This window comes from Canis lupus, chromosome 27 (assembly GCF_011100685.1).
Source record: "Canis lupus familiaris isolate Mischka breed German Shepherd chromosome 27, alternate assembly UU_Cfam_GSD_1.0, whole genome shotgun sequence".
Classification (NCBI taxonomy): domain Eukaryota; kingdom Metazoa; phylum Chordata; class Mammalia; order Carnivora; family Canidae; genus Canis; species Canis lupus.
In genome coordinates, this window is record NC_049248.1 from 3,867,865 (window position 1) to 3,895,580 (window position 27,716).

The 27,716-nt window shown below is 48.6% G+C and overlaps 1 protein-coding gene across 2 annotated transcripts in view; it reads right to left on the bottom strand.

Annotated features, from left to right (window-relative positions):
* The window catches only part of IQSEC3 (IQ motif and Sec7 domain ArfGEF 3), a 110,625-nt gene extending 83,442 nt beyond the window's left edge, over window positions 1-27,183 (bottom strand). Inside the window, exon 1 of one of the 2 annotated variants that reach the window (XM_038576408.1) lies at window positions 26,533-27,183. In XM_038576408.1, the coding sequence (XP_038432336.1) occupies window positions 26,533-27,098 (566 nt within the window). In that variant the 5' untranslated portion in view covers window positions 27,099-27,183. The remainder of the gene's footprint in view (window positions 1-26,532) is intronic. The other variant, XM_038576411.1, reaches the window with a different exon arrangement.
* Between the last annotated feature and the right edge of the window lie 533 nt (window positions 27,184-27,716).

The following is a 27,716-nucleotide window of genomic DNA, read 5'->3' on the forward strand; positions in this document are numbered from 1 at the left end:
ATTGGTCTCAGCAATGATTTCATGGATATGACATGGAAACTACAGGAAACAGGGATGCCTGAGTGGCTCAGCGGTTGAGCGTCTGGTTGGTTCAGGGTGTGATCCCAGGATCCTGGGATTGAGTCCCACATCAGGCTCCCTGCATGGAGCCTGCTTCTCCCTCTGCCTGTGTCTCTGCCTCTCTCTCTCTCTCTCTGTCTCTCATGAATAAATAAAATCTAAAAAAAGAAAAGAAAGAAAAGAAAAGAAAAGAAAAGAAAGAAAGAAAGAAAGAAAGAAAGAAAGAAAGAAAGAAAGAAAGAAAGAAAGAAAGAAAGAAAGATGGATCCCTGGGTGGCGCAGCGGTTTAGTGCCTGCCTTTGGCCCAGGGCATGATCCTGGAGACCCGGAATCGAATCCCACGTCAGGCTCCCGGTGCATGGAGCCTGCTTCTCCCTCTGCCTGTGTCTCTGCCTCTCTCTCTCTCTCTCTCTCTCTCTCTCTGTGACTATCATAAATAAAAATTTAAAAAAAAAGAAAGAAAGAAATAACAGGCAACAAAAACAAAAATAGACAAGTGGGACTACATTAAACCAGAAAGTTCCTACAGAGCAAAGAAAACCACAGAGTGAAAATGCAACATATAGAATGGGAGAAATTATCTGCAAACCATATATCAAATAAGCAATTAATTTCCAAAATGTATAAGAAACTCCTACAACTCAAGAGCAAAAAAGCTAATAACTCCATTAAAAATGAGCTAGAGACTTAAATAAAATATTCCTCCAAAGAAGACAAATGAAGGGCCAATAGGTATATGAAGAAATATTCAATGTCACTCATCATCAGGGAAATACAAATCAAAACCACAACGAGATATCACCTCACACCCGTTATGATGGCTGTTATCAAAACATATGTATATATGTATGTGACAAGTGATGAAGAGGATGTGGAGAAGTTGGAATCTTTGTACACCGTTGGTGGGAATGCAAAATGTTGCTATGGAAAACTGTATGGAGATTTCTCAAAAAATTAAAAATAGAACTACCATATGATCCCAAAATCCCACTTCTGGTTATTTATCCACAAGAACTGAAATTAGGATCTTGAAGAGATATTAGCACCCCAACATTCAGTGCAATGCTATTCACAATAGTCAAAATTCATAAACAATCTGAATGTCCATCAATGGATAAGTGGATAAAGAAAATGTGGTATATACATACAATGAAATACTATTCAGGCTTTTAAAAGAAGGAAATCGGGCAGCCCAGGTGGCTCAGCGGTTTAGCGCTGCCTTCAGCCCAGGGCGTGATCCTGGAGACCTGGGATCGAGTCCCACATCGGGCTCCCTGCATGGAGCCTGCTTCTCCCTCTGCCTGTGTCTTTGCCTCTCTCTCTCTGTGTGTCTGTCATGAATAAATAAATAAAATCTTTTAAAAAATAAAAGAAAATAAAAAATAAAAGAAGGAAATCCTGTGATAGGTGACCACACTGATGAACCTTGAAGACATTACCTTCAGTAAAATAAGCTAGTCATGGAAGGACACATACTACATGATCCGACTTACATGAAGTATCTTAAAATAGTCAAACTCATAAAATCAAAGAGGAAAATGGTGGTTACCAGAGGCTGAGGGAGGAAGGGGAAATGGCAGATTTCTAAATAATGGGCACAAAGTTTCAATTATCATTATGAATAAATTCTAGAGAACTGCTGTACAACACTGTGCCTGCCTGTAGTTAACAAGCCTACATTATACACTTAAAAATTGAAGAGAGTAGATATCATCTTAAGTGTTCTTACCACAATAAAACACAATAAATAAAGTTAAATACAACATTTTGCTTTGAATATCATTTCATGAGTTTATATGACTAAACTTTGTGAGCATCTGCACCCTGGACAGAGGAGTAGCAATGAGGTGGAGCTGGCCCACAGTTAAAACAAGGAGGGGCACAAGTACATATGCTCACCAAGCATAGTCTGTAAATTAAGTAAATGATATATCCTGCACATATATCACATATGATCCACGTGTTCTAAATGTATGTAGAGACAGTTACTATCAATAAAACAAAGATCCATATAAAAAAAAACCAGCAACAACCTAAATGTCCATGAACTGGTAAATGGATAAACAAATGTGGTATGTCTATGTAATGGAGTACTATTCAGCAATGAAAAGGAACAGGCTTTCCTTCAAAACTTGTTTCAAAAGAGCACCACACTAAACGAAGGAGGCTAGACACAAAAGTCTACACACTAGTATGATTCCATTTGTATGACTTTCTAGAAAAGGTAAAACAATAGTGACACCAGATCAGTCTCAGTGATACGGGAGGGGAGATATTGAACTGCAAAAAGGAACAAGGGGTCCTCTGGGGTGATGGAAATGTTCTATAACTTGATTGAGATAATGGTTTCAGAACTGTAGACATTTCTTTAAACTCCCATTTAAAATGGGTGAACTTCATTGATGCAATTGTACCTTATTACGGCTGATTTTTTAAATACCAAAGTATTTTTCTCTCCCTTCTCATTTCTCATCAAGAGGCTTTAGAATAATTTCTTTTCTAACTTCCCTGCTCCCATTGGTTCCAGATCACCTAATTATTAACCCCCCTCCAAGCAGTGGATAAAAATACCAGATTCTTCCTTCCCTTCAACGGCTAGATTGGATTTTCAGAGACCAGATGGCTCATGACTGAGCCAAAGGAGTCCAGGGGCCAGAAATTAGGACAATGAGAAAATTGGGGGTGGGGATGGCTGAATGGGGGAAATTTTGGAGCTGGGCCTAGGGCTGAGAGCCCCTGGAAAGTGCAGTGGGAATGGCGCTGAGCTGGAGATGGAGACCCAACTCCTCCTCCACTATCACTGGCCCTCAGGAAGGTCAAGTCATGGTAAATGAGGTTCTTATTCCTCCCCTGTTTACATCACTGAATTGTAGGGGTTCAATAAGACTTTGAATGTGAAACTGCCTTGGGAGAAACATAATAAACCCTGCACAGATGCAAAATCTTATAATGACTATTATTGGTATTATTAGTCCTTGACTGGGGCACTCAGCAACTGCAGCGCTATTGCAAGCAGGGACCAGCTAGATTGCCATTGTGACTTCCTCTTGCCCAAGCCCCCACCCCCTCCTCCAGGCATGGGGGCAGTGGAGGAAGGGGGTAGATATTCTTTGCTCATTGATGCAATCTGCCACTGCAGTCTTCCATGGGAAGCTTTGGAAAGATCTTAATAAAGCAAGTGCTTGCAGATGTTCCAGCAGCCAGGGGCAGAGAAAGGAAGCGGCTTGTACTTACTTATATGCAGATTTTGCAAGTTTCCCCCTCAATTCAGACTAGAAACAGTGGATCCCATCTCCTTTCTCATGTTTCCTCAAAAAGGCATCAAAGCATACTCTTCCTCACAGAAAGGGTCATCTCTCCTCCTCACCACCCTCCACAGAACTCAGAAGTCAGTAACATTCCCTAACTGCTTGCTTGTTCATTTACTTTTTGAGCACTTATTGCCTACTAGGAACTTGATGTACAATAACCATAAAACGATAGATTGGAGAGGGGGCGCCGGGTGGCTCAGTCAGTTAAGCGTCTGTCTTCAGCTCAGGTCATAATCCCAGGGTCCTGGCATCAAGCCCCGCATCAGGCTCCCTGCTCAGCCAGGAGCCTGCTTCTCCCTTCTCCCTCTGCCTGCTGTTCCCCTGCTGTGCTCTCTCTCTGTCAAAGGAATAAATAAAATCCTTAAAAAAAGAAATAAGAAGGGTTAGATTTTCTTTAAAACACACACACACACACACACACACACACACAACAGACTGAAGCAGTAGATATTACTATTTCATTTTACAGATGAGTAGAGAAATTTAGTAACATGGTCAAAGTCACGCTACTAGGAAGAGGCTGAGGTAGAACGTGAATCCAGGCCCGATCCCAGCCTCCTAGTGATTTTACTGCCATGGAGAGCCTGAGGTGTACAGTTGACCAAACAGGAGGCCTGGGTGCAAAGTCTAGAGAGGCATCTGGTTGTGTGGTTGGGGCAAGTCACTCGAGAGCTCTCTAAGCCCTGTTCCCTCATCTGTGAAATCCACTATGTCATGGCGCTGCTTTGAGTGTTGTAAGAGGTAACTGGTAATGAAGGTTCTCAGGAGACAAAGCAGAGCACAGGCAGCCCTGGGGTGCTAGTTGTTACTGTAGTGGCCTCCCGACTGCAGCTCCACCTCCAGCCCATACCCCTGACCACCACTGTGCCCTTCCGACCACCACTGTGCCCTTCTGAAAACGTGATTTCATTTCACAGAAGTGGCAGGCCCAGGGGAAAGACCTTGACTTAGAATCAGGATGACTTGGATGTACATGACGCCTTTTCCATTCACTAGCTTTGTGACTTTGGGGAAGTTTCTTAACCACTCTGAACATCTTCCTTTATCACTCAAATGGGCATGATAATAGCAGTACCTCATTGCATAGTGGAAAGAATTCAACGAGAAAAAGTACTTTAGGAATTTAGCCCAGAGCCCACGGCAGTATATAATAAGTGGTAGGCACTCCATTCTTGAATCAGTTGTTATATATCCCAATCAAATGGCAAACTCCAGGTCCTGTGTGTGTCTGTCTCCCTAGGCACATGCACAGGGCCTTACCTTGGGCTGGCCTGTCGTCGTTCCCTAAACTGAGGGCAGAGTCCGCCTGGGTCTGGCACATGCCTTTTTGGCTGTTATTCAATTATACAATTCAGCATTATCAACTAGAGTCATCATGTTTTACATTAGGTCCCCAGGCTTTCTTTCATCTTGCAGCTGAAAGCATGTGCCCTTTTGCCAAACTCTCCCTGTTTCCCCCAGCCCCTAGTCCTTGGCAACCACTTTGCTACTCTGAATTTGACTTTGTGTGTGTATGTGTTTTTAAGATCCCATGTGTAAGTGAGATCATGCAAGATTTGTCTTTCTCTCTCTGGCTTACTACACTCAGCATAATGCCCTCAAGATCCATCATAAATAGCAAGATTCCCTTCTTTCTCACGGCTGAAGAATATTCCCGTGGATGCATATAGCACACTTCCTTTACTCATTCACTTGTTGGTGGACACTTAAACGTTGTTTCCATGTCTTGGTCACTATAAATAATGCTGCAGTGAACATGGGGGTGTGGATACTTCTTTCAGATTCTGTTTTCATTTCCTTCCAATAAATACCCAGAAGTGAGATTGCTGGATCATATGGTAGTTGTATCTCTACTGTTTTGAGGAAATGCTGTTTTCCAGAGTGGCTGCACCATTTTACATCCCCACCATGAGTACACATAAGTTTCCTTTCTGTCCTCATCCTTACTAACACTTGTTATTTCTTGTCTCTTTGATGATAGCTGTCCTAAAAGGTGTGAGGTGACAACCCACTGGAAGTTTGATAGCCATTTCTCTGATGATTAGTGATGTCAAGCACCTTTTTAATGTACCTGTTGGCTATTCATATCTTGTTTGGAAAATGTTCATTCAAATCCTTTGCTCATTTAAAAAAAATTTTTTTAAGATATATTTATTCATTTGGGAGAGAGAATGAGTACATACACACAGGGAAGGGGCAGAGGGAGAGAGAGAACCTCAAGCAGACTCCCTGCTAAGCATGGAGCCAGACACGGGGCTCGATCTCACAACCCTGAAATCCTAACCTGAGCTGAAATCAAGAGTCAGACACTTAACCGACTGAGCCCCCCAGGCACCCCTGCTCATTTTTAAACCAGATGTTTGGGGGTTTTTTTGCTATTGAGTTCTACGAATTCCTTATAAATTTTGGATATTAAACCCTCATCAGACATGATTGGCAAGTGTTTTCCTCCATTCCTTAGGCTGCCTTTTCACTCTGTTGGTGTTTCCTTTGCTCTGCAGAAGCTTTTCAGTCTGATGTGATTCCACTTGTTTATTTTTGCTTGTGTTGCTTAGTGCATTCCTTATCACATTTGCCACAGTGGTTGGCACACAGTGCTGCTTTCTCTTCCTTTCACTACAGCACTTCATATTTATACAGCATTTTCTTACACATCTTTTAACCTTTGTACCACCTTGTGAGTTAGATCTAGTTATCATCCCCCTTTGCAGATGAGGAACAGAGACATGACCCAGTTTCTCCGAGGCCACATAGCTGGTAAGGAGTGGAAGCAACATTGACCCGAGGTCCTCCGGTCCTTGGAGTATACCTGCATGGGGCAGTGAAGAAGCCACATACTCTAGGGAGGAATTTATCAAGGCCGCTTAAACCACAGGCGTGATTCCATGGACAGCAAGCAGATCTGGGGATTGGGGAGATGTGCACTCAGCCCTACCTTCCCACCAGGATGGCTGGGGGATCTCGGGCAGATTATCTGAACTTCTTCAGCCCCAGATTTCTCAGCTGTGAGCGGGGAGGGTCATAAAGGAAACTACGTCATAGGGTTAGCATGGAGATCAAACAAAATAACCCACGTCACGCTAGTGCGATGCTTAGCACACAGCAGGGGCAGAATCAATATCTGTACCAGGCGCCGACACAGGGAACGGGAAGTCCAGAATCCAAAGTCTGGTTTTGCCACCTTCCAGTTAACAGTCTGGCCTGCCTGAGCCTCAGTTTCCTTACCTGTAAATTAGGATACTAATGGGATCTACCTTAAGGGTTATGGTGAAGGCTCAATGAGCCGATATATCTAAAGTGCTGGGAATTGTGCCTGGCCTGGGTGGTATGCCCCTGCTGCTCCCAGAGCCCAGCCCTGGGGTGGCATGCCCCAGAGCCTTGGAGTCACACTGTGGGAATGGCACAGGCCCTATGCATCTCTGAATTATACCATTAGGAAATAGAGTGAAGTGGAGGGAACCTCAGCCTCAGACCCCAGGCTGCTTCCGTCTCCAGTCTCCAGTTTCTTCCCATCCTCCAGAGCCCAGCACCAAGGCGTGTCCCCTGCAAAGCTTTCCCCCGTTGCTCTTGTGCCTCCCCGCCAGCCCTGCTGGCCTCAGCCCCTGCCCCTGCCTGGGCAGGATCCGCTGTCCTCTGGATTCCCACACCAGCCTCCCGTCAATTTTTTCACACCGGATCACCAATGTTTACATACGTGCCATGTCTCCCTAAACTAGAGCGAACTCTTCACGGCAGAGCAGCGTCTACGAAAATTTGCCTCTACATCCAGGACAGAATGCAGCCTGGCTCATGGCATATAGTAGATTCCATTTGTTGACTTGATGCATGAATTAAGTCCCTATTACTGAGGGTACTGGAGAAAAGTGGGGAATGAAGCATGCACATTTGTGAAACTCGTATGTGAATGGGAACAAAAGCCCAAGTACCTGCCACAGAGACCTGTCCACCTGCTATTGATGTATGCGCAGGTGGACAGAGCCCTTTCCAGACACTGCCTCATTTTATTTTTATTTTTTTTAAAGATTGTACTTATTTGAGAGACAAAGAGTGGGCAAGAGTTGGGGGGCAGAGGGAGAGGAAGAGGGAGAAGCAGACTCCTGGATAAGCAGTAAGCCTGACGTGAGGCTCCATCCTAGGACCTCAAAATCATGACTTGGCCTAAGGCAGACACTTAACCAACTGAGCCACCCTGGCTCCCTCCATTTTAATCCTCATTTTACAGATAAGGAGGCTCAGAGAGACAAGGTATTTGCTTAATAAAACAAACGCTTGGCATCAAACTGGCAGCTTTTGGGAAGCCTAACTCAGGCTCGGAAACTCGGTCTATAACTTGAGTGTGCCAGGAGGCCCCAACCTCCTCCTCCCCCCACACTCACTGCCCCAGCCCAGCCCTACGGCTGTCAGGGCTTCCTCTCAGTCCCCGGCCTTCCTGTTGCCCTCTCTCCTTCGTGCCCAGCAGGGTGGCACTGCCCACAACCCCAGAGTCATTCAGTTGCCTATCTTGAAGCCTACTTGTTTGAAGTCCAGCTACCTTTGTGGAAAGCCAGGAGAGATCCAAGTGCCAGGCTGGGTGGCTCAGCGGGAATTACAGAGCCGGGCGCTCAGTTGCATCTTGCCAGCTTCCCTCATAGAGATCTCTTTATTACCTGGCAGACCAGTACCTGGCTACTAGGCAAAGCCAGCCTCAGAGGACTAATCAGGGCCATCCAGTCCATGCCAGCCTCAGAGGCTGCCTCACGCTACATCCTGCCTCACACCAGAGAAGCACGCCTACACAGCGTTAGTCACCTACCCTTAGTCAATTGTGGGCATGCACCAGTTTTTGCAGGAATGATGAAGGCAGATCCTGGTCGATAATAATGACTGCATTTATCAGTGTTTCTGATTTGCAAACATTTTTGAATGCCCTGTGAATAAGCCGAGTGGATAAGAGTAGTAATAGTAATAATATTATATATCATAATTATAATAATAACTAATGTTAATTAGTGCCATGTACCTGACAAGGTTAAGGATAAGGGAGGTTTGATGACCTCCTGAGAACCCACAGCTAAGATGCTCGCCCCATGACCTTCCATAGCAGCTCACTGCTTTTGGCACCCACCCCTGCTGTACCCCATGACCCCATGGCAGCATCTGCAGGGAAGATGGCCTCTGGGCTGTGAATGGAAGAACCTCGATCTTGCCCTCCATAGCACAGACTCAGAGCTAGACAGAAACACAAACCTCAGGCAGTCTCCCATCTCATACCTCAACTACCTTCTAGCCACACCCTCTGCTCATGTGCACCAACCCAATTCACATACCCCCAGAAACACCCACTGCTTCTGGTGAACCAGATACATGCTAACACTCAATGTGCTTATAGACATTTGTTTGGGAGTGCAAAGATTCATACACAGAAATACACATGCCTGCGCCTTGTCACACACACACACACACACACACACACACACGTGCACACACTCCTTAAAGGCACATCTCATTTCGAGAACAAATCCAGAGCTCTCATAAAAATGCACATTGGTCCTAAATATACCCCAACTCTCACACTCAGTAGAAATCCCCCAAACCTTTGCACACGTGAACTCATGAATGCACACACACTCACCCGTGGATATGCAGACATACATATACACATATACACATAATACATATTTTCACGCACAACCCTCCATGTGCATACACACACATGCAACTGGGACCAAGGATTTGTCTCCCCTACATAAACCCCCCTGACCATTGGGCCCTGGAAGGATATGATGTTCCATAGGGACCTACAAATCATCCATCTGTGGTTCCATGTGGGTGGCATTCTGCCAGTCCTCTAGCCTAGTCCTGTGTGGCGTGACAGAGACGAGCGGGCCAAAGGCCAAGTTTAGAGCTGCAGCAACATGAGCAACTGTCATACGGGCATGGCGCCACCAACCTTTTTGTCCCTGAGCACCGAGCCAGGTTCCTGAGCTGGCCTGGCCCAGGGCAGCTCTTCCCACCCTGCAGAGGACTCCTCTAGAGTGGGGATAGCTGCGTCAGGGTATAAGAGGCTGAAGCTCACACTGGATCACACTTTACCGTGTGACCTTGGGTGGGACACCTCAACCTCTCGGAGCCTGTTACCACATCTGTGAAAGAGGGATAATCATACCCCCCCCCCGTCAGGAGTGTGGCAATAAAATGAGATGTACATAAATGCCTAGCACACAGCAGAAATTAGTACATGCTGTTGAAAGAAAGAGTAAACAAGCGAATAGCAGATGATCGTGAATGACACTCTGGGGTTCTCTGCTGAACTACTCTCGCTCTTCTGCCCTTTGAGCCCTCGACTCAGTTTTCCATAGGAGAGCATCATCAAATCGCTGCCCTGCTCAAAGTTCCACCCGCATGACTTCCCATTAGCTTCCCACCCCACACAGTCCTCTGGAAGGCCCATTTACCCTCCAACCCCATCTCCCCACTTCTCTGCCTTCTGGCCACCCTTCCCTTCTATTCTTTGAGCCCATCCATTTCTTCCAGCCCCAGGGCCTTTGCACAGAATATTTCCCCTTCAGGTTTTCACATGGCTCTGTCCCTAGCTCTATTTAATCTCTCTGTTTAAATGTCACCTCCTAGGTGAAGTCTTTCCTATCAAAACTACCTCCCCCCTTCATCCTATTTTCCATTTGAGCCCTTATTAATTTATATGCACATATGCTCATTTTCTTGTTTAATATCTATCTTCTCTTGAATGTGAACTCCATGATGGCAGAGTCTTTGTCTGGTTGTGAATCCCCAGCACCTACAGCAGAGCCTGACATGCAGTAGGTGCTCAATAACTACTTGCTAAATGAACATACAGATAGAACTCCAGCCCTTGGGGAACCTAAACAAAAATTTCCATCCCTAAATAACAGTAATGTGCTTAGCTCCCCTCTCTCCACATTCCTTTTTCCTGTATAGCATAGCTCATTAATTTTAATTTTTTCCCAGCCCCAGCTAGCCTAATTATTCACAGCACTCATGTGAATATTTGTGTATGCGTGTTGATAAATGAGTGAGCTTGGGCTGATCTATTCTAATGGTTCTTAAGCAGGGAAATGCGTCGAAATCCTGAGCCCGCCATTTAAAATACCCTTGGCCGCCCTCCTTCCACTAGCCTCCTACTGAACAACAGTCTCCAGGGCAAGTGTCTCCTGAGAAACTTCTCTTGGCCACCTGGATGTGTGTTACTGCATCATCTGCAGGAAGGCAGTGGAGAGCAGAGGTGAAGACACTGAGGCCAGAATCACCCTGCCAGGGTTTGAATGTGGCACTACCTCATCATGGTTGCTTGAGCTAGTGCAGGTCACCTAACCTCTTCGTGACTCACCCCCCAACTGTAGCAGCTATCAGGAGGTATATTGAGATGAGTTTGTTAAGCCCTTAATGCAGTGCCTCACCCATAGTACACTCATGGTAAAATATTTGCTTTCATTAAGTTAATAGGATTTTCCTCTAGGTTGTGATGCAGGCTTCCTCAGTTTTCCTACAGAGCTTAGTTCAGGGCCATTCTGTGGCAGACGGTCAGCAAGTGGAGTCACCTGTCGTGCTGACGGAAATAAACATGCTATTTCTCCCACCTTCCAGAGCTACCCTCTGTCTTGAACCCACATCCCCATCCAGTTATCAACGCATTTCTTTACGCTTCTTTATAGGAAAATTCATCAAAGGGCTTTCTGCACTCACAGTCTGCAGTTCCTCTCCTCTGCCATCCTTTAAACTTATTAGGGAAATTTCAAACATGTATTTTACCAATCTTCCACCCCAATATTTTGTGCTGGAGTATTTTAAAGCATACCCCAGAAATAATAGCATTTTAGCCAGGCTGTATTCTAACAGGGAAAATTTTAAAAAGATATAATAACAGGACCATTATTATGCCTGGCTAAATTAACAATAATTCTCCAATATCGGTGCTCAAATTTCCCTGATTGCCTTAAAAATGTCTTTTTATAGTTGATTGGTCTGTATTAGGACCTACTCAAGGTCCACACATCATATTTGGTTGATTTGTCTCTTTTCCCTTCTCTCTCACACCCACACTAATCAAGCTTCTGCCCCAATGGCTTTAGCAAAGCTCTGCCTTTCAAGGTCACTGACTAGCTCAATGTTGCTAAGGCTGCTGGGCAGTTCTTGATCCCCGCCCTACTGCAGGGCTCCTCTCTACGTTCCTGCCCTCCTGGTTGAAACTCCTCTCTGCAAGGACACCACAGGCTTCTCCAGCTTTTCTCTTGACACTGGTGGGTACCAAGACTCCACTCCTGGTCCTCTTCAGTCTTACTTTCTTGCTCCTTAGTGATGTCATCCAGGCTTACAGCTTTCAAAGCCACCCCTAATTTATATCTCCAGTCCAATCCAAATGCCGACCGTCTCCACCAGAGTGTCTAACAGGCATCCCAAACTTAACACATCTGAAACTCCACCTGAAATCTCCCCCAACCTGGACCTCCTCATCACCCCCTTCCAATAACTTTGGCCCAAACTCTTACACTCATCTCCAATTCCTCTTTCTCTCGCATTAATCCTTCTGGAAGTACTGTGGTTTGCCCGCTCATTGCCACCTTCACTGCTGCTACTACCCCACGTTCACACTACTTCCATGTCTCGCCTGGACTTTGCAACAATGTCCTTCCTTATCTCCTTGCTTCTAGCTTTCTTCCTCTTCAGGCCGTTCTCAACAGAAACTCAACCAGCAGCCGAGGTTCCTTTTAACCCATTTTTTTCTTTTTCCTACTTTCTTTTTTTGTGTTTGTTTAAAGATTCTATTTATTTATTTGAGAGAGGGAGGGAGAGGGAGAGCGCGTGAGTGGGGGGAGGGGCAGGGGGAGAGGGAGATGCAGGTTCCCCACTGGGCAGGGAGCTTAATGTGGGACTTTATCCCAGGACCCCAGGATCGTGACCTGAGCCAAAGGCAGCCTCTTAACCACTTAACCAACTGAGCCATCCAGGCACCCCTTAACCCAGTTTTTCTTAAAGTAAAAGCCAAACTCATCATAATGGATGTCAAGACCCTATCACTGTTTCTCAACAAGAAACACTGGTATTGGGCACCTGGGTGGCTCAGTGGTTGAGCATCTGCCATTGGCTCAGGTCGTGATCCTGGGGTCCTGGGATCGAGTCCCCGCAGGGAGACTGCTTTTCCCTCTGCCTATGTCTCTGCCTCTCTCGGGTGTCTCTCATGATTGAATGAATAAAATCTTAAAAAAAAAAAAAAAGAAGAAAGAAAGAAAGAAAGAAAGAAAGAAAGAAAGAAAGAAGAAAGAAAGAAGAAAGAAAAGACAAGAAAGAAGAAAGAAAGAAAGAAAGAAAGAAAGAAAGAAAGAAAGAAAGAAAGAAAGAAAGAAAGAAAGAAAGAAGAAAGAAAGAAAGAAAGAAAGAAAGAAACACTGGTATTTTGGGCAGGAACATTCTTCACTGTGGGAGCTGTCCTGTGCATTACAGGATGTTTGGCATAGCCCTTGCCCCTAAATGCTGGACGAGCAACACCTCCCCCTCAACCCTGCCACCCATTATGACAACTAGAATATCCCCACACATTTCCAAACACAGCCTGGTGGATCCCATTTCAGCATCTCTTACCAGATTTGCTGCACCCCTGCACTCTCTCACTTTTGCTACACCCCAATACTTCTGATTGGCCTCAGACTATTCTCCCTGTATTCCCTCTGCTCCTGGTGGGGAGTTCCCTCACCTGAGTGGGGGGAGGGTTGCCTCTGCCAGCAGTGCTTCTGCCCCAGACTGCACCAAGCCCCTTCCTCCACGTCTTTGCCTGGGTGTTACCTTCTCAGTAAGGCCTTCCCTGGGCCCCCTGTTTGAAACTGTGAACCCCTTTACTCCCAGGTCCCCTTTCTCTGTTTTATTTTTCTCTAGAACACCCGAGCCATCAGATGTACTATATGTTTTCTTTTCTCTCTCTCTCTCTCTCTTTTTTTTTTTTTTTTTTTGTCTATCAGCTTCATGAAGGGAGTTGAGGATTTTTTGTTCACTACTGTACCCCAGTGCCTGGAATAGTAGTAGTAATGGGCACACAGTAGACAATCAAATATTTGTTAAGTGAAAGAATACACATGCCATGAATATGTACTTGTGTAGAGAAGAAAACAAGCACTTTTAAACCAAGGAATAAAGAATTGGTTTCATCCTTAGCCGGGACTGGAGTATGCTGAGCCTGGGGTGGGAAATAGGGGGAGAGGTGATGAGAAGGTTAGTTTCTTCCTCAGATCAGTTCAGGAAGACTTCCTGAAAGGTGAGATTTTCAGACTCATCTGCAGCTCATGGGAAGGAGACTATAACACCCTGGCAGCTCCCTCAACCTTGATGACTGTAGGCAACAAAGGGAGCCAAGCTAAAAGAGTGGCGAAGACATTTCAGGTAAGGAAGCACACTTCCCGAGTCTTATTTCTACCGCAATTTACCAATGTCTGGAGGAGACTATAGCAGGACACCTCAGCAGCTGGAGGGCCAAGTTCAAATGGAGCTCCTAGGTAATGTCGGCCTACCCATCCACCCCTCAGAAAAACACACCCCAAATGATCACACAGAGGCAGGCTACCCAGAGCTTGCCTTCCAAACTCTCAGCAGACAAGAAGGAACCCAGATTCACAGTCAATGGCATACTTTTGATTGAATGATGCAATTCTATTTATACTACATATGGAAGGACAGATATCACCATATCACCAAGATTGATTATTAGGGGTGAAAAAGCAAGGTGCAGAACAGTATATAGCTTGCTGCCATTTGTGTAAAAAGAAACACACACACATAAACACAAATATGCACATATGTTTATGTGTGCACAAATATATATGTATGTGTGTGTGTATTTGCTTGAATGGACATGGTACATCCCTGGAAGGGTGCATGAGAAGTTGCTAACAGTAGTTTCTCGGAGGTGGCAATGGTGATGAGTGGGTTGGAAACAAGGGTGGGGAGACACTTTTCACTATCAACTCCCGTATCTTTTAATTTTGTGCTATGGCAATGTGTTCCTTGAAAAAGACAATTTAAATTTGAAAAAGAACACAAATAGATTAACAAACTGAAAACCAACAGGGCCAGGTGAAATGTTCAGCATTTTAAGTGTTAAAATGGAAGCCACTTGCATAAGAGGACGTGGCCAGAAGTCTGGGGACAGTCCTTCAGGAGCCTTCAGTGACCTTGTTTGATAGGTCTCATTTGTGGCTGCAGGTTGAGAAAGCCAGTGGGTTCCTAGGTGCCATCTAAGGATGGGCAGAGTTCAGAACCGTGTGGCTGTGCCAGGGTGAGGGTGGGACTCCCGTACCAAGGCTGGTCTGGCCAAAGGAAGTGTTCCTGGCTCCTGTTTTTTAGAGAGCAGTGAGGAGGTGACCACACAGAGCACCCCACAAAGCCATGAGGAGAGGAAGTGGTAGGCTTAGGTGCGTTCTTCCGAGAGAGAGAGAGAGAGAGAGAGAGAGAGAGAGAGAGAGAGAGAGAGAGAGAGAGAGAGACGGGCAGGGTGTGTGGGTCAGGGACAGGAAGGCCAGGGATGGGAGAGATGACAGTCTTCAAATATTTGAGGGGTTATCAAAGAGAAGTTGTCCTGTTCTGAACCCTCTGGAAGACACAGGGGGATAACGAAGAGTGCTCTACCTTCGAAAAAACACTTTCTGGCCCCAAGGGTCCCAAAAGAACACCAACTACCATACTTTTTTGAGTCATCACTGCGAGTAGGCACTTGCCTTGCTCGGCGCTTTAGTGGAATTGCCTTTCATTGCACAGCAATCCTGCGACGCAGGACTATGCCTATCCCTATTTTACAGAAAAGAAAACCAAGACTGTCACTGCTGAGTATCACAGCGAGCACTGGACAGAGTCAGGATGCAAACCTAGTGCCACATTCTGAACTATTATCCTTCATCACAGGTTGGGCCCCATGTGAAGACTCTGGATGAAACACAAATATAAACCGCGGGAAGGCTGACACGCAGCTGGGATTCTCCTGCCCACGCGTCTTGGGTACCAGGGAGGCTGGGGGCGGGGTGGTGGGGGTGCGGGTGGCTGCTGTGTAGAGGTCGGACCTAGGTGACAGCATCCTGATCCCTCTAGTCGCCCACGCCTATCTCCCCCCTTCTCCCCGGCGGACGGCGCGCACCGGCGCAGGCCGCGGCCCACAGAGGCCCGGGAGGGGTGCGCAGCCTCGGGGAGCGGCCGCGGCGCAGGGCGGGGGAGGCCGCGGGGCCAGGGGCGGCGGCCGCCGGGGGTGACGCGGCTCCGAGGCCCCCGCCCTCCGGCTCAGCTCCGGGAAGGCGCGCGCGGCGGCGGCGCGGGGGCGGCTCCCAGACGCCGGGGGGGGGGGGGGGGGGGGGGGGGGCGCCCGGCTGAGTCCGAGGGGGCCGCGGGAACCGCCACGCGCAGGACTCCCGGCCCGCGCGGGGCGAAGGGCAGAGGGAGGGGGTGGGGGGCCCGGCGGGGTCCCGGAAGGCGGGCGGGGGAGGAGGTGGGGGCGCGGCGGCGCGGCCGAGCCCGAGCGCACAGGTGCCGGGGCTGCGCCTCGGGAGCCGGTGACTCAGCAGCGCGGCGCCGGGCGGGGGCGGGGGCGGGGGCGGGGCGGGGCGCGTGCGCGCGGGGGCGGGGGCGGGGGCCGAGGCCGCGCGGGGGGCGGGGGGCGCGGGGGCCGGAGGCTCGGTCCCGCCGTCAGCCGCTCGCCGGGCCGCCCACGCAGCCGAGAGCCCCGCGGCGCGCGCCCGCCGGCGGAGAAGCCCCCGGGGAAGCGGCCAGAGGAGGGAGGGCTTTCCCCAGGCTTGCCGAGCGAGTTCGGGGCCAGGGGTTCCCGGTCCCTGAGCTCCCCTCTCCAGCTAGCTCCCGGTTTTCACGCAAAGTCCGGGGGGAGCCCGGGGTGAATTCCTGGGGTGCTTAGAGCTGGAAGCCCCTGCAGAATTCACCGCGCCCCTCCTGGACCTGCAGGGGGCCACCCTACACTGCAGAGGTCTCCCGGTTTTTTCCTGCAAGGGACAGGGAATTCAGCGTCTCCCTCTGTCCGCCCTCCTGAGCTCCCTTCTTAAGGCTCTTACCATTTGGAAGTCACTTTTCAGGTCTAAGCTGGGTCCTCCTGCTGCCGCAACCTCTTAACAGCCTTGCTTTTCATGAACTTGGTGAGTCCAGGAGAGAGAGAGAGAGAGAGAGTCGGAGAGTGGGGCAGAGTGATTGTCCCCATTGACCAGAGGGGACGTCAAGGCCCAGAAGGAGGGCTTGCACCAAGCTTCCAGATCAGGTCTGTGAGGGTGGCACGGTCATCAGGACTGAGGAGCCTGAGTTCTGGGTCAGGGGCCTGCCTACTTCTGGAATTCACTCCGGCCTTCCACGACTGGCCCTTAGGAATTAAGTCAGATGCCAAATGAGCCAGTTTGGAAGCATCCAGGGCATCTCTGTAAAGACCGGACTGTGCACAGGAAATACTGAAGCTAGACACAAGCAAGAGATTGCCAACTGCTTTGTGGAGTTTTTGTTGCTGTTGCTGTTTTAAAATAATCATTGTGTTCAACTCATGTGTTGAATGAAAATTGTGGTGCATTGGAATCACTTATCAAGGAAGAAATTGTGGAATTCCCTTGCCTCTCTGCTCGGGATGGGGAGTGCATTCCTGATTGGAGGCAGGGAGACAGCAGGTTTGACCTGACAGCTCCGAAGCCCTGAGAGGTCACAAAGCCCTGAGAGGTCATGTGGTGCCCTCCCTGGCCAAAGCCAGGCCAAGTCAGGATGGGATCAGGGAAAATCACAGCTCAGCTTTCCATGCATCACACGGCTACTAGGTACCTGAGCTTCCAAACAATACCTCAAGAGAGAATCTCTGGTCCCTGACCCCTGCACTTGCCCATGGGGCAGGCTTCCTCTCCGGAGCTGGCAGCCTCCAGAGGCCTGGTCTCCTTCACGCTGCAATAGGGTGAGGGATCAGAAGCCAGGATGGAGGCATTATAGACTTGCCCCATTTTACAGAGGGGGGACCCAGAAGGACCTGGCTAGCCAAGAGAGTGAAACAAGTCATGCAGAGAAAGGAGATAGAACCCAGAGTCCAGACTGTGTAACCAGACCAGGGGGCCATGGGGAAGCAGGAAGAAGGCTGAGTTTCACCATGAGGCCCACACATCTTTTTATGGTGTGCATTGTGATCCATCTCCCCCAGCCCTAGTAACACACTCATCCTTGCACAGCATACCCACTCAATCCCACAAACACATCCACAATGTATACACACCCACTCACCCCCCTTCAGTGTCCTGACATCTCCCTGCACAGAGCTGACACTGCCTGGTCAAGAGATAAGAGTAAAGAGGCCTGGAGCCTGAGACTGGTTCCGGTTTCATCCCCCAGGCTAGAATCCAACTCTCTCTTCTCTCTTTGCACCTGGCAACATGGCCACAGTTGGGCTTCCTCTCCGTCCCATCATCATAGACCTTTTGCCTATTCCTAGTTCAACCTTCTGGCGAGGCTATGGGCCTTTAGAGGGCTTTCTCAAGCTTAATTCTTAACACTGCTTCCCCACACTGAGAACTGGACTGGTCTGGGATCAGAAGGTGGTGGCAGAGGGAGGGGAGGCCCTTCCATACTCATAGATAGGATTGGGGGGATCTATTAGCTGGGAGGAGCATTCATGTGCCCCTCACTCCCCAACTGACCTTATGAGCTGAGCCTCTGATTCAGCTTCTCACACATGCTCAGCTACAGAGCCTGGGCTATTAGGCCTAACTAAGCACAACCTACTTCCCCAGTGGGGCCTCCCTCCAGCTGAGGTCTTCTTCAGCCTTGACATCATACCCTTACCTCCCTCCGCTCAGTGATTACTGAGCCTGCCAGGGACCTACATATTAGGAATTTTTTTATTCAAGCAGTATTTATCAAGCACCTACTAGATGTTGAGTTAGCTCCTCATCCCCTGTTCTCTCCAGGCCCATGTAACACCAACCTCTACTGCCTCTTTTTTTTTTTTAATTTTTATTTATTTATGATAGTCGGGGGGGGGGGAGCAGAGACACAGGCAGAGGGAGAAGCAGGCTCCATGCACCCGATGTGGGATTCGAGCCCGATGTGGGATTCGATCCCGGGTCTCCAGGATCGCGCCCTGGGCCAAAGGCAGGTGCTAAACCACTGCGCCACCCAGGGATCCCCCTCTACTGCCTCTTAACCCTCTTGCCCACATCCTGCCACCTCACAGCAAACCCCAATAGAGTTGTATGAAATTTTTGCCATCTAGAAAATTATTTTAAGATCCTAGAAAGGATCAAGAGAGATTACCAAGTGTCAGGATGCTCCTTAAATTCCTGCCTACTGATTTTTACACATGAAGCTCATTGGGCAAGTATCCCTTCTACAGCCAAGATAATTACTTTTCCAAAGCAAGCCAGTGTGGGAGTGCCCAGGGTGCCCCCACCACATTGCTTGCCAGGTCCACGCAAGGCAATTCCAATTCCATGCAAAATATGGCAGAGATAAAAATCACTTAGGCTTTCAACAGCCTTCCTCATGAGCCCTTCAGCTTCTTCTGAGCCTCCTGCTCTGTCCCTTAGTCAACCAGTACCACCATGGCCGCCTCCTCCCTTATCCAATCTGCTCTTGGGCACTGCTGAAATAAGAATTCTTTCATACTGAAGTGTCAAGTCTGATATAGCTAAATGTGTTGTTTTTCTCCTGTCCTAGGAGATTTTGCATTTTAACAAGGGGGATAACCTTGAAGTATTGAAAGGAATCTCTAATTGTGGAATAGCTGGCACAGGCAAGCTATTCTGCAAGGCAGAGACCCCCGTGGGTCCCTTGAATTCCTGTAACTAGCTATAGGTCTGGCCCCAGACACCCAGGCAACAGTCCGGCTGCTTCTTATGGCCCATCACTGGGTTAAGTCAGCAGCGCCAGATGAAGAATGCTAAGTCTAGTTCTGCTCCAGTCACTTCTCTCTCCAGCCATAGTTTTCTCATTTGCCAGATGAGAAGTTTGGACCAAAGGACCTTTCCGTACCTTTCCAGCTCTGATGTTTGCTTGACTCCCCAACGGAGCTGGAGGACCCTGGTCCAGTTCCTAAAGTCCTCCGGTCCCTACTGCAGTGGCCTAGAGGGAATGGCCGGATGCCAGCACAGAACGTGGGCAGGGACTTGGACTGGCCTGCATGGCCTCTGTCCCCAGTAGCCTGCCTGCCTGCTGAGGACAAAAGATACCACTCAGCACACACACTGGTCCTGCAGAGTTACATAACCCTCCCAGATGGGCTATTCCAAACAAAGAGCAATAGCAGAACAGCCCATTCCCCCACCGTGCCCAATGCCACAAGTAGCAGCCTTTGCCTGTGGTGGCCTCACAGCTACAGCCACCCTGGGAAGGAATTTCAGATGCCCACTATCTTTTCTTTCCTGGTTTTTCTCCCCCTAAGTGGTATTTCATCTAAGAAAGTCTTAGAAGAAGAAATTCTTATCTCTAGGCTTGACCAGAGAAAATGGAGCCTTCTCCTAATCTCCCTGCTTTTCCCCTCAACCCACCACCCCAAATCCCGCAACACATCAGGCTCTCCTTTTCTCTGGCAATCCTTGCTAGTTGTTTGTTTGTTTGTTTGTTTTGTTTTGTTTTGTTTTTTTACAACCCCAGAAGCCTGCGAAGAGCAGGGCTACCCTTCCATTCCCAGGGTGGAAGAATTGGGTTAAATGGATATAGCTTTCATTCCAGACAAGTGGGAAGCATGCCCCTGGCTCAGACTCAATTCCCCTCACCCTTTCCTTTTATCTTTAACAAGTTCATTTACTAGATGAGACTGTGGTTTCCCCACTTAGAAAATGGGTAAGGTCATTCTTACCACCATGGGGCATCAGGTGATAACTCGGATCCCTTGGATGTCTTTAGGAGAACTGCACATTGTCTTAAAATGCAACAGAAGACATTTAAGTTGAGCTTAAGGAAGCATTTCCCAACTATAAAGTTGTGAGACCCCATCACAGATTGCTCAGGGATGGTGAATTTGTCCTGCCTGGCTACATTTCATGTGAGCTACACGGTCATGTATCTGGGATAGCCTGCATGCATATTGTCCAAAGGTAGAGGAATAGATGAGAAAAGGGCACAGGTTAGAAAGCAGGTTTGGAAGCACGGAAGGAATTCTGAACTTGGATTCTAGTCTTTCACTGTGGTCTGACTGTGGATGAACCCTGGGCCCTGGTTTCTTTATCTGTAGAAATACTGCAACGTACTGAGCACTTACTGTGTGTCCAGAATAGACAAAAAAATGATACCTTTTAAGTTTTAAACTTTACAACAATCCTTCAAAGTTTATATTACTATGAACTATATTACTTTTCGTTTTATAAATGAAAAAAAGGGACACCTGGGTGGCTCAGCAGTTGAGTGTCTGCCTTTGACTCAGGTTGTGATCCCGGGGTCCTGGGATTGAGTCCCTCATTGGGCTCCCTGCAAGGAGCCTTCTTCTCCCTCTGCCTGTGTCTCTGCTTCTCTCTGTGTGTCTCTCATGAATAAATAAATAAAATCTTAAAACAAAACAAAACAAAGCAAAACCTCAGAGACTTAAGGAAGGTAAATAATGAACATAAGATCTCTGTAGCTGGTCATGAGCAGGGTTTGTACCTAGATATGCCTGACCTCAAAGCCCATGTTCTTAAGCACTTCAATCTTGAAAATTCTGTGATTCTATGGTTTCCTTAAGTTCCCCTCAGCCTGAAAAATCTAATTTCTCCCTCACTCTACTCCTCATCCTCTTTGTTTGTTAATGCCCCCACTCCTTGAAATGGAGATGACCACCAGTTTCCTGGCTGGAAACCAGAAATTCTTTGCAGCCTGTGTGAGAACCTGTACTTTGTGCTTTTCCAGAAGCAGAGAAGGAAGGTGCTGCAGTGGCCCAAGCCTTGGAAACCCTGCCAGATGGCCTTCCCTTTGGGGATTTGCCAGGTACAATGATTGTCCCTGGGACCTACTAAGAAACCCCATACTAAGCTGCTACGTAGTTAGTGTCCAGGGCCACTGAGAATATTTTCGGGCCCCAGTGAAAAATGTTGAGGCTTCCCCAGCAAAGCTGCCTAAAAACCTTAAAGGGGGATTTAAATTCAGGATCCAAGTCCCTTTCTAGACCACAGATCCGGTGGTTGGTCCCAGCTCTCCCCTCTTTTTCCCTATCCCTATTTTTCCCTAAGCTGTTTTCTTTGGCTCTCCACCCAGATCTGACCCCATCTGCCTTTTCTCATAAGTGACCTTTGAAATGCAGGTGGTACAGCTATTTGCTGAATCAGCAGAACCAACTGCTCCTCCTCTTGTTTGGTTTCAGGCCAGCAGGAAAATGTTCCAGGATGCCATCATGGGGCCCTTATAGCTTTGATGTGTGGGCCTGGGAAGGACTTGGGAGGAAGGAAGGAGAGAGTGATTGGAGCAAGGCAGAGGGAGCCGGAGAGGAGGATGGAGGCCATTGGGTTTTCCCAGAGGCAGGGGTAACTTGTTTCTCTTGAACTGTGTCTTTTTTGGATGAAAAGGAGGAAGGAGCAATGCTCTGGGCTCTTGGACAAGCAGAGGAACAAAATATCTTTATAAGTGCCCACTTTGTGCCCGCTTCTAGGTGAGCAAAAAGAGGCACACTGCCTCCTCTCAGTGAGCCTTCTCTGGCCCCATTTTCCAGCTTACCAGCTAGAAGTCCTCTCTCTTGCTAGAAGCTGGAGGCAGAGGAAGAAAAGGAGCATAGGCAGTTTGGTGAGCACTGGCCTTCCTGTTGCATCATCACAATCAGGCCTTCCAGCCACAGGTAGACAAGGGCCCCAAGTGCCAAGGCTCTTACTCTATTGATAGTTTAGCCTCATGGGAGGTCATTAGAGTTGGGGGGACTGTACTGTCAGGGAATGGGAAGATACGCACCTGCCATTCGGATATCTCCATGAATTGAATCTTCAGGGCTCCATCCTCCTTTCAGCTATCCTTGGCTCTTACTGTTCCTGACATATACCCTTGACTTCAACAGGGAAAACCTTCTCTCTGGTCTCTCAATATGCTCCCCGTTTTCACCCTGTTCTCTTCTGATGGAGGGTAGCTCGAGGCAGCAGTAATTTGCTTACTCTTGTTTAGATGTTTTTAGATATATGCCTCGAGTATGTTGAACAAGGACTGCTTGCTTCTTTCCTGGTTTTCTACAGCACAGGGTATATGGTTTCGAATGGACTGGACACTAGATAGAATAGAGTTGATTGACTGACAGACCTTCACACTCTCTCAGTAGCTCTCAGAATGGGCCATACAGGACCTGCCATCTCCAGGCAGACAACCTTGACTCAGTAGGTGCGGAAACACCTGCTCCAATCAGCATTCTAGACAGCAGGCTAAAAAGCACATCTAATGATTGTCTAGCTATCCTTCAGCCTCTAGTCAGTGTGATACCATGGAGCTCAAAGAATGGCCCAAGATTTATTTTATGCTCAAAGGATGGGAGAAGAGAATGGGAGACTTCCCTGAGCAACTTAGTTGGAGCCAAAAGATAGATAGAAAGAAGAAAATACAGGAGAGAGAAAGAGTTTGAGGGGAGGGAAGAAAAGGGAAAGAGAGAAGGAAGGACAAAGAGGAAGGAAAAAGTAGTGAGGAAGAGAAAGTAGAAAAGGAAGACAAGGGATGAAGGAAGAGAAGAGAAGACAGGAGCTACTGAGCCATTCAGACTTCATGGCTACTTGGAGTTGGGGGGTTTGGGGTAGAAGCTGAATTTGGATTATAATTCAAGAATCTCATGCAGCCTCCAGTAATCCTCTGCCTAGAGGCTGCAGAACACAGGCAAGCCCCAGGCTCTAAAGGCATGGCTGGCTGCATGGGAAAAAGTGTTCAGACAGAGAAGCTGTGGTCACATGGAAGCCAGTAGCCTCTGGGAGGGTCATGTGCTTCCATGGCAAGAAGTAGACTTTGCCAGATCAGGCTGAGGCTCTGACTCCAGCCAGGAAAGGGATAATCAATTCTGTAGATGCTGTGAGCCTTGATTGAAAAAATAAAGAGGAGGAAGCTAGATCTCTGCTTTCATTAAGAGTCAAAAGCAGTGGGGGCTGGAGCTTAGCAAGAGCCAGGAAGCATGCAGAGAAGAATGTTAACCCCTCCAGCGTCTTTCTTCCATGATATCTCTGCACTAACCCACCCCTTCATCGTAGCTTCCTTGTCCTGACTTCCAAGGCCACCACCTTCCTATCTTTGTCAGCTGAAGAGCGAGAGAGCCTATGTCAGGCTGCATATTAATGCAGATCTGATGACAATTAAATGATCCATTATTTCCTGGTCCCAGGTTCCCTGGGGCTCTTGCCTCTCCTGGATTTGGGCAAGGAAGAAGAGTTCTGGTGATAAGAGACAAACTGTGTGGGGGAGATAATGCATCTGACACAGTGCCTGGCCCCATGTAACCTTCACCCAACCCTTAGCAACCAACCTCACCAGGACCACGATTTTACTATAATGAGGCCAGAGAAGGGCAAGTGAAAAATGAGAAAAGATTTCAGTAAAATTATAATCCAGAGCCCTCATCTGCCGTATCTTCTTCCTACTTCAGCATGCCCAGGAGAGAACTCATTCAGCAGGGAGCTCCTCAGGAGAAACACCAGGGAGAGGGTTGCTGGCTCTGCTCTTCTCCTCACCTCCCCCTATCCATAAAGATCTGTCTGCCTGCTGGCTGCATCTAGCCCTGCACCACTGAGAGGTATGGGCAGAGGAGGATAGCCATACAAAATGGGGGTCAAGGTAGAGAGCAGGGTGGGGCCAAATGTAATCAGCAACAGTGATTTCATTACTGAGGTTCTGTAGGGAAAACTCAGGCTGAAGTTAGGCAAAACAGTGGGGAGAAATGAGCGGCACAAAAGGCACAGAGAATACATCCACACAGCCAAGATATCCATGATTTCACATCCAAGGAGAGAGAGAGTTGCGGGGAGGAGGTAGAGTGCTCTCTCTGTCTCTTGGTGTCTAGGCTGGGGAGCAAGGGCAAAAACTGGAGGATCTGGAGGAAGGAAGGAGCTACTTGGGGCATTAACTCATTAGTGTCTGGCACAACTTCCTAAGCGAAAGATTTTTAACAACTTCCACTCTCCTGCACCATTCTAATTATTTCTTATTTTTGTTCTTCTTCTATGAAGCAAAAGCAGGACAAAGGAGAAGGAAAGATGGAGATGCTATGGTTTGTCTCTGGTTTTGACTTGGGATACTGGATAGGAATCCAGGTAATTCCTAAATCCCTGGCTTCCCAGCAAAGGCACCTGGGCAGGAGAGTTTGGTCTCTTTAAGCTACATTGGGGGCCACCACAAAGTCTTTCTCCAAGAAAAATTATCTTTCCTCAACCATTCTTGCTCACAGTTCCCTAAAGAGATGCAAAAAAAAAAAAAAAATGAGAAGAGAGAGGGAGATACCAAAGGGCATGAGGAGAGGAATCAGGTGAAGAACCATAATTACCTGCCCCCAGGGAAATAAATGGAATAGTTCTCTCCACCCTCACCCCATTTAGGGAAAAAGCCACATAATACCTTGTAAGAACGTTGTCTTTTGTTGAACCATGGGCACTAAGGGAAAACTGACTTTCTGCTTATAAGCCAGATAAGGAAAGAAAACTGTGAAACTGAAGGAAGGACAAATGGGGAAGAAATGCACATCTTCTTGGGGCTTGAATCAATTGCTATAGGTCTGCCAAGTCAGATCATCCTGGACCTTCACCCCTAAGAGCCTGTGGTTCTGGACAAATCTATGCTGTGAGCTCTCATATCCTGACCCAACTTCTCGAACTACATAGATATGAGGAGAAAATGAGTTTTTAAGGAACGCATCAAATCTTCACAAGTATCTGCAGACCTGAAACATGCTGAAGGTGAGGTTCTTGGCTCTCCTCCCTCCTCCCCCCACCCAGCTCCTCCTTTAGCATCATCACCATTGTCAGGGTAAGGTGCTGATTAGGTGCTGATTTCCCCTGAGCTGCTCTTCCATGCAGTTCTCCCATCACCTGTATACTCAGAGGAAGGAAGCTAATATGTCACAGCCTGCCCAATACAGAGGAGAGAATATTCCAGTCCTCTTTCCTCTCTTCTTCCCACGTCCTTAGTTAATAGACATTGAAAGTAAAAAAAGATTTTGAGGTCCTAAAGACCCTCCCTGAAGTTAATGAGTATATTTCTCTCAGGACCCAACACGAGATTCTCCATATCATCAAATAACCAAGTGGAAGCAAGATTTGCAGTCACCAGCCATAACAGAGAGATTTAAACATCCAAATACCAACACCTCTGTTTGCCAACTCTCTCATCATTGTTCCACAATTGTCAACCATCCCGCACAGAAATCCTCCTGAGTCAGAGGGAAAGGCGATAGCCAGATTGAGTCCTCATGCTATAAATGAGTCCTCCATTGGCTTGGTGGGTTGTGTCTTTGTGCCCCTTTGGTTCTGTGGAGATTCGGAAGAAAGATGCCCACTCAGGTCAGAGCAGAGTAGGCTTCCCCAAAGAGCCACTCCTGGCTTTGATCCCACTGCATCAGTTAAAGAGCCAGACTCATTCCTCTGGGAAATGCTTTCTCCCACCATTTATCTTCCTCTACCTCTAGCACTTATGCCTTCTCACATCTTTCTTGCTTCTCAGCCTTATCCCCTGCCTCCTAAATTTTCTCAGACCCCAATTCTACTCTCCAACTAGGGTCCTTTAAAAGGACCCTAGCCCTTTTAAAGCTCTTAACATGCCTCTTTGCCAAGCCTCTGCGTTTTTCATATCTCGCTCTCCATTCAAATAATTGTACTACCCAAACTCCCTTCCAAATTTTTCCTAACTTAAAAAAAATTCAACTGTTCTTTTTTCTTCAGTGTAATCTTCACCACAACTTCCTCCCCAATCTTGTCCCTTTTAAAATCTCCCAGGTTCTGATATCCCCAACCACTTACCACCTATTTCTTTCTTCCTTTGCCCCCCAAGAATGGTCTGGATTTTCTCTTTTGCTCCAACATATCCCCTAAGTCCCCTAAAACACTGATGCCAATCCCTCTATTCCCCCAAATCTCCTTGACACACTTCTACCTCCAAGCACCTCCTCATCTCTTCACTTCAGGTTGCCCTAGTCCCTCAGACTCTTAGGGGAACCCGATTTGCCCCTTATCTCTTCCTTCTACACATTTACTTCCCTTTCTGTTACCACAGTGCCCCTCCCTTCGTCCCCACTCACTCGGGTCTTCTGGTCAGGACGCCCTTGCCGAGGGCGGCGGGGGATTTGTGCTGAAGGAGGGTTCCGGCGGCAGCGCAACAACTCGGGGGACGCTCCTTCTCCTTGTCGGCGACGGCCCCGGGCGCCACGGGGTGCTGGTGGGGCGACTGGGGCGCGTGAGCCCTGCTGCTGGGGCCCGGCTGGGGCTGCACCAGGAGCTGCCCGTGGTGCTGAAGCGGGGGCTGCTCCGGCGCGGGCTGCGGCGCGGCGGGCGGGAGCTGTCCGTGGTTCTGGAGCGGCTCCTGGGCCGCGGCGGCGGCGGCGGCGGCGGCGGTGGCCGGGGCGGCCGGGGCGGCAGGCAGCGGGGCCGGCGACGGAGGGACCAGCCCAGGCGGAGGCTGGGCTTGCAGCAGCTGCTGATGCTCCCACAGGCTGCGGTTCTCGGCGCTTAGCTCGTCCAGACGCCGCTCCAGCTCGTCGATGCGCTGGCGCTGGGTGTGGATGAGGCTCTGCTGGTTCTGCACGATGGCCGTGAGCTCCTTGAGGTAGAGCACGGCACGCACCGGGTTCTCCAGCAGGCTCTCCATGCCGCCCGCCGCCGCCTGCGCCCTGGCTGCGCCTCGGCGGGCGGCGGGGAGCGCGAGGGCGCGCAGGAGCCGAGCAGCCCCGGCGATCCGCTCGCCTCCCTCTCCGGCGGGCCCAGCCTCCCTCCCAGCCGCCGGTGCCGCGTCACCGCCACCCGGACCTTCACACACGCAGCGAGGGGCGGGACCGCGGCGCCAGGGCCCTCCCACCCACCCTCCCACCTCCGGGCTTCGTGAGGAGTCTCGGCTTCCTGCAGGGCTGACCGGAGAAAAGGGAGACAAACGAGGGAGTGGGTAGGGGAGCAGGAGACAGATAAATCTGGCGAGAAAAGGAAAGCGGTGGGGTGGACACTGCTGCACTGGGGGAGTGCGATGGGACGGGTAGGAGAAGAGAAGCAGGTACGGGAAGAGGGAGAGAAGAGAAAGGGGCTGGGACAAGGAGGGAGGGCGCGCGGGGTGGGCGGGGGTGAGAGACAGAAGGTGGCAAAAGGAGAGAGAAATGGAACTCTGAAAGGTCACAGAACCTTTTTCCTATGTCCAGCTATCCCAGAGGTTATGGGTCATCCTAAAGACCTTCTGAGGAGGGGCCCCCCTTGCCTCTTTCGTACTCAACCATCTATT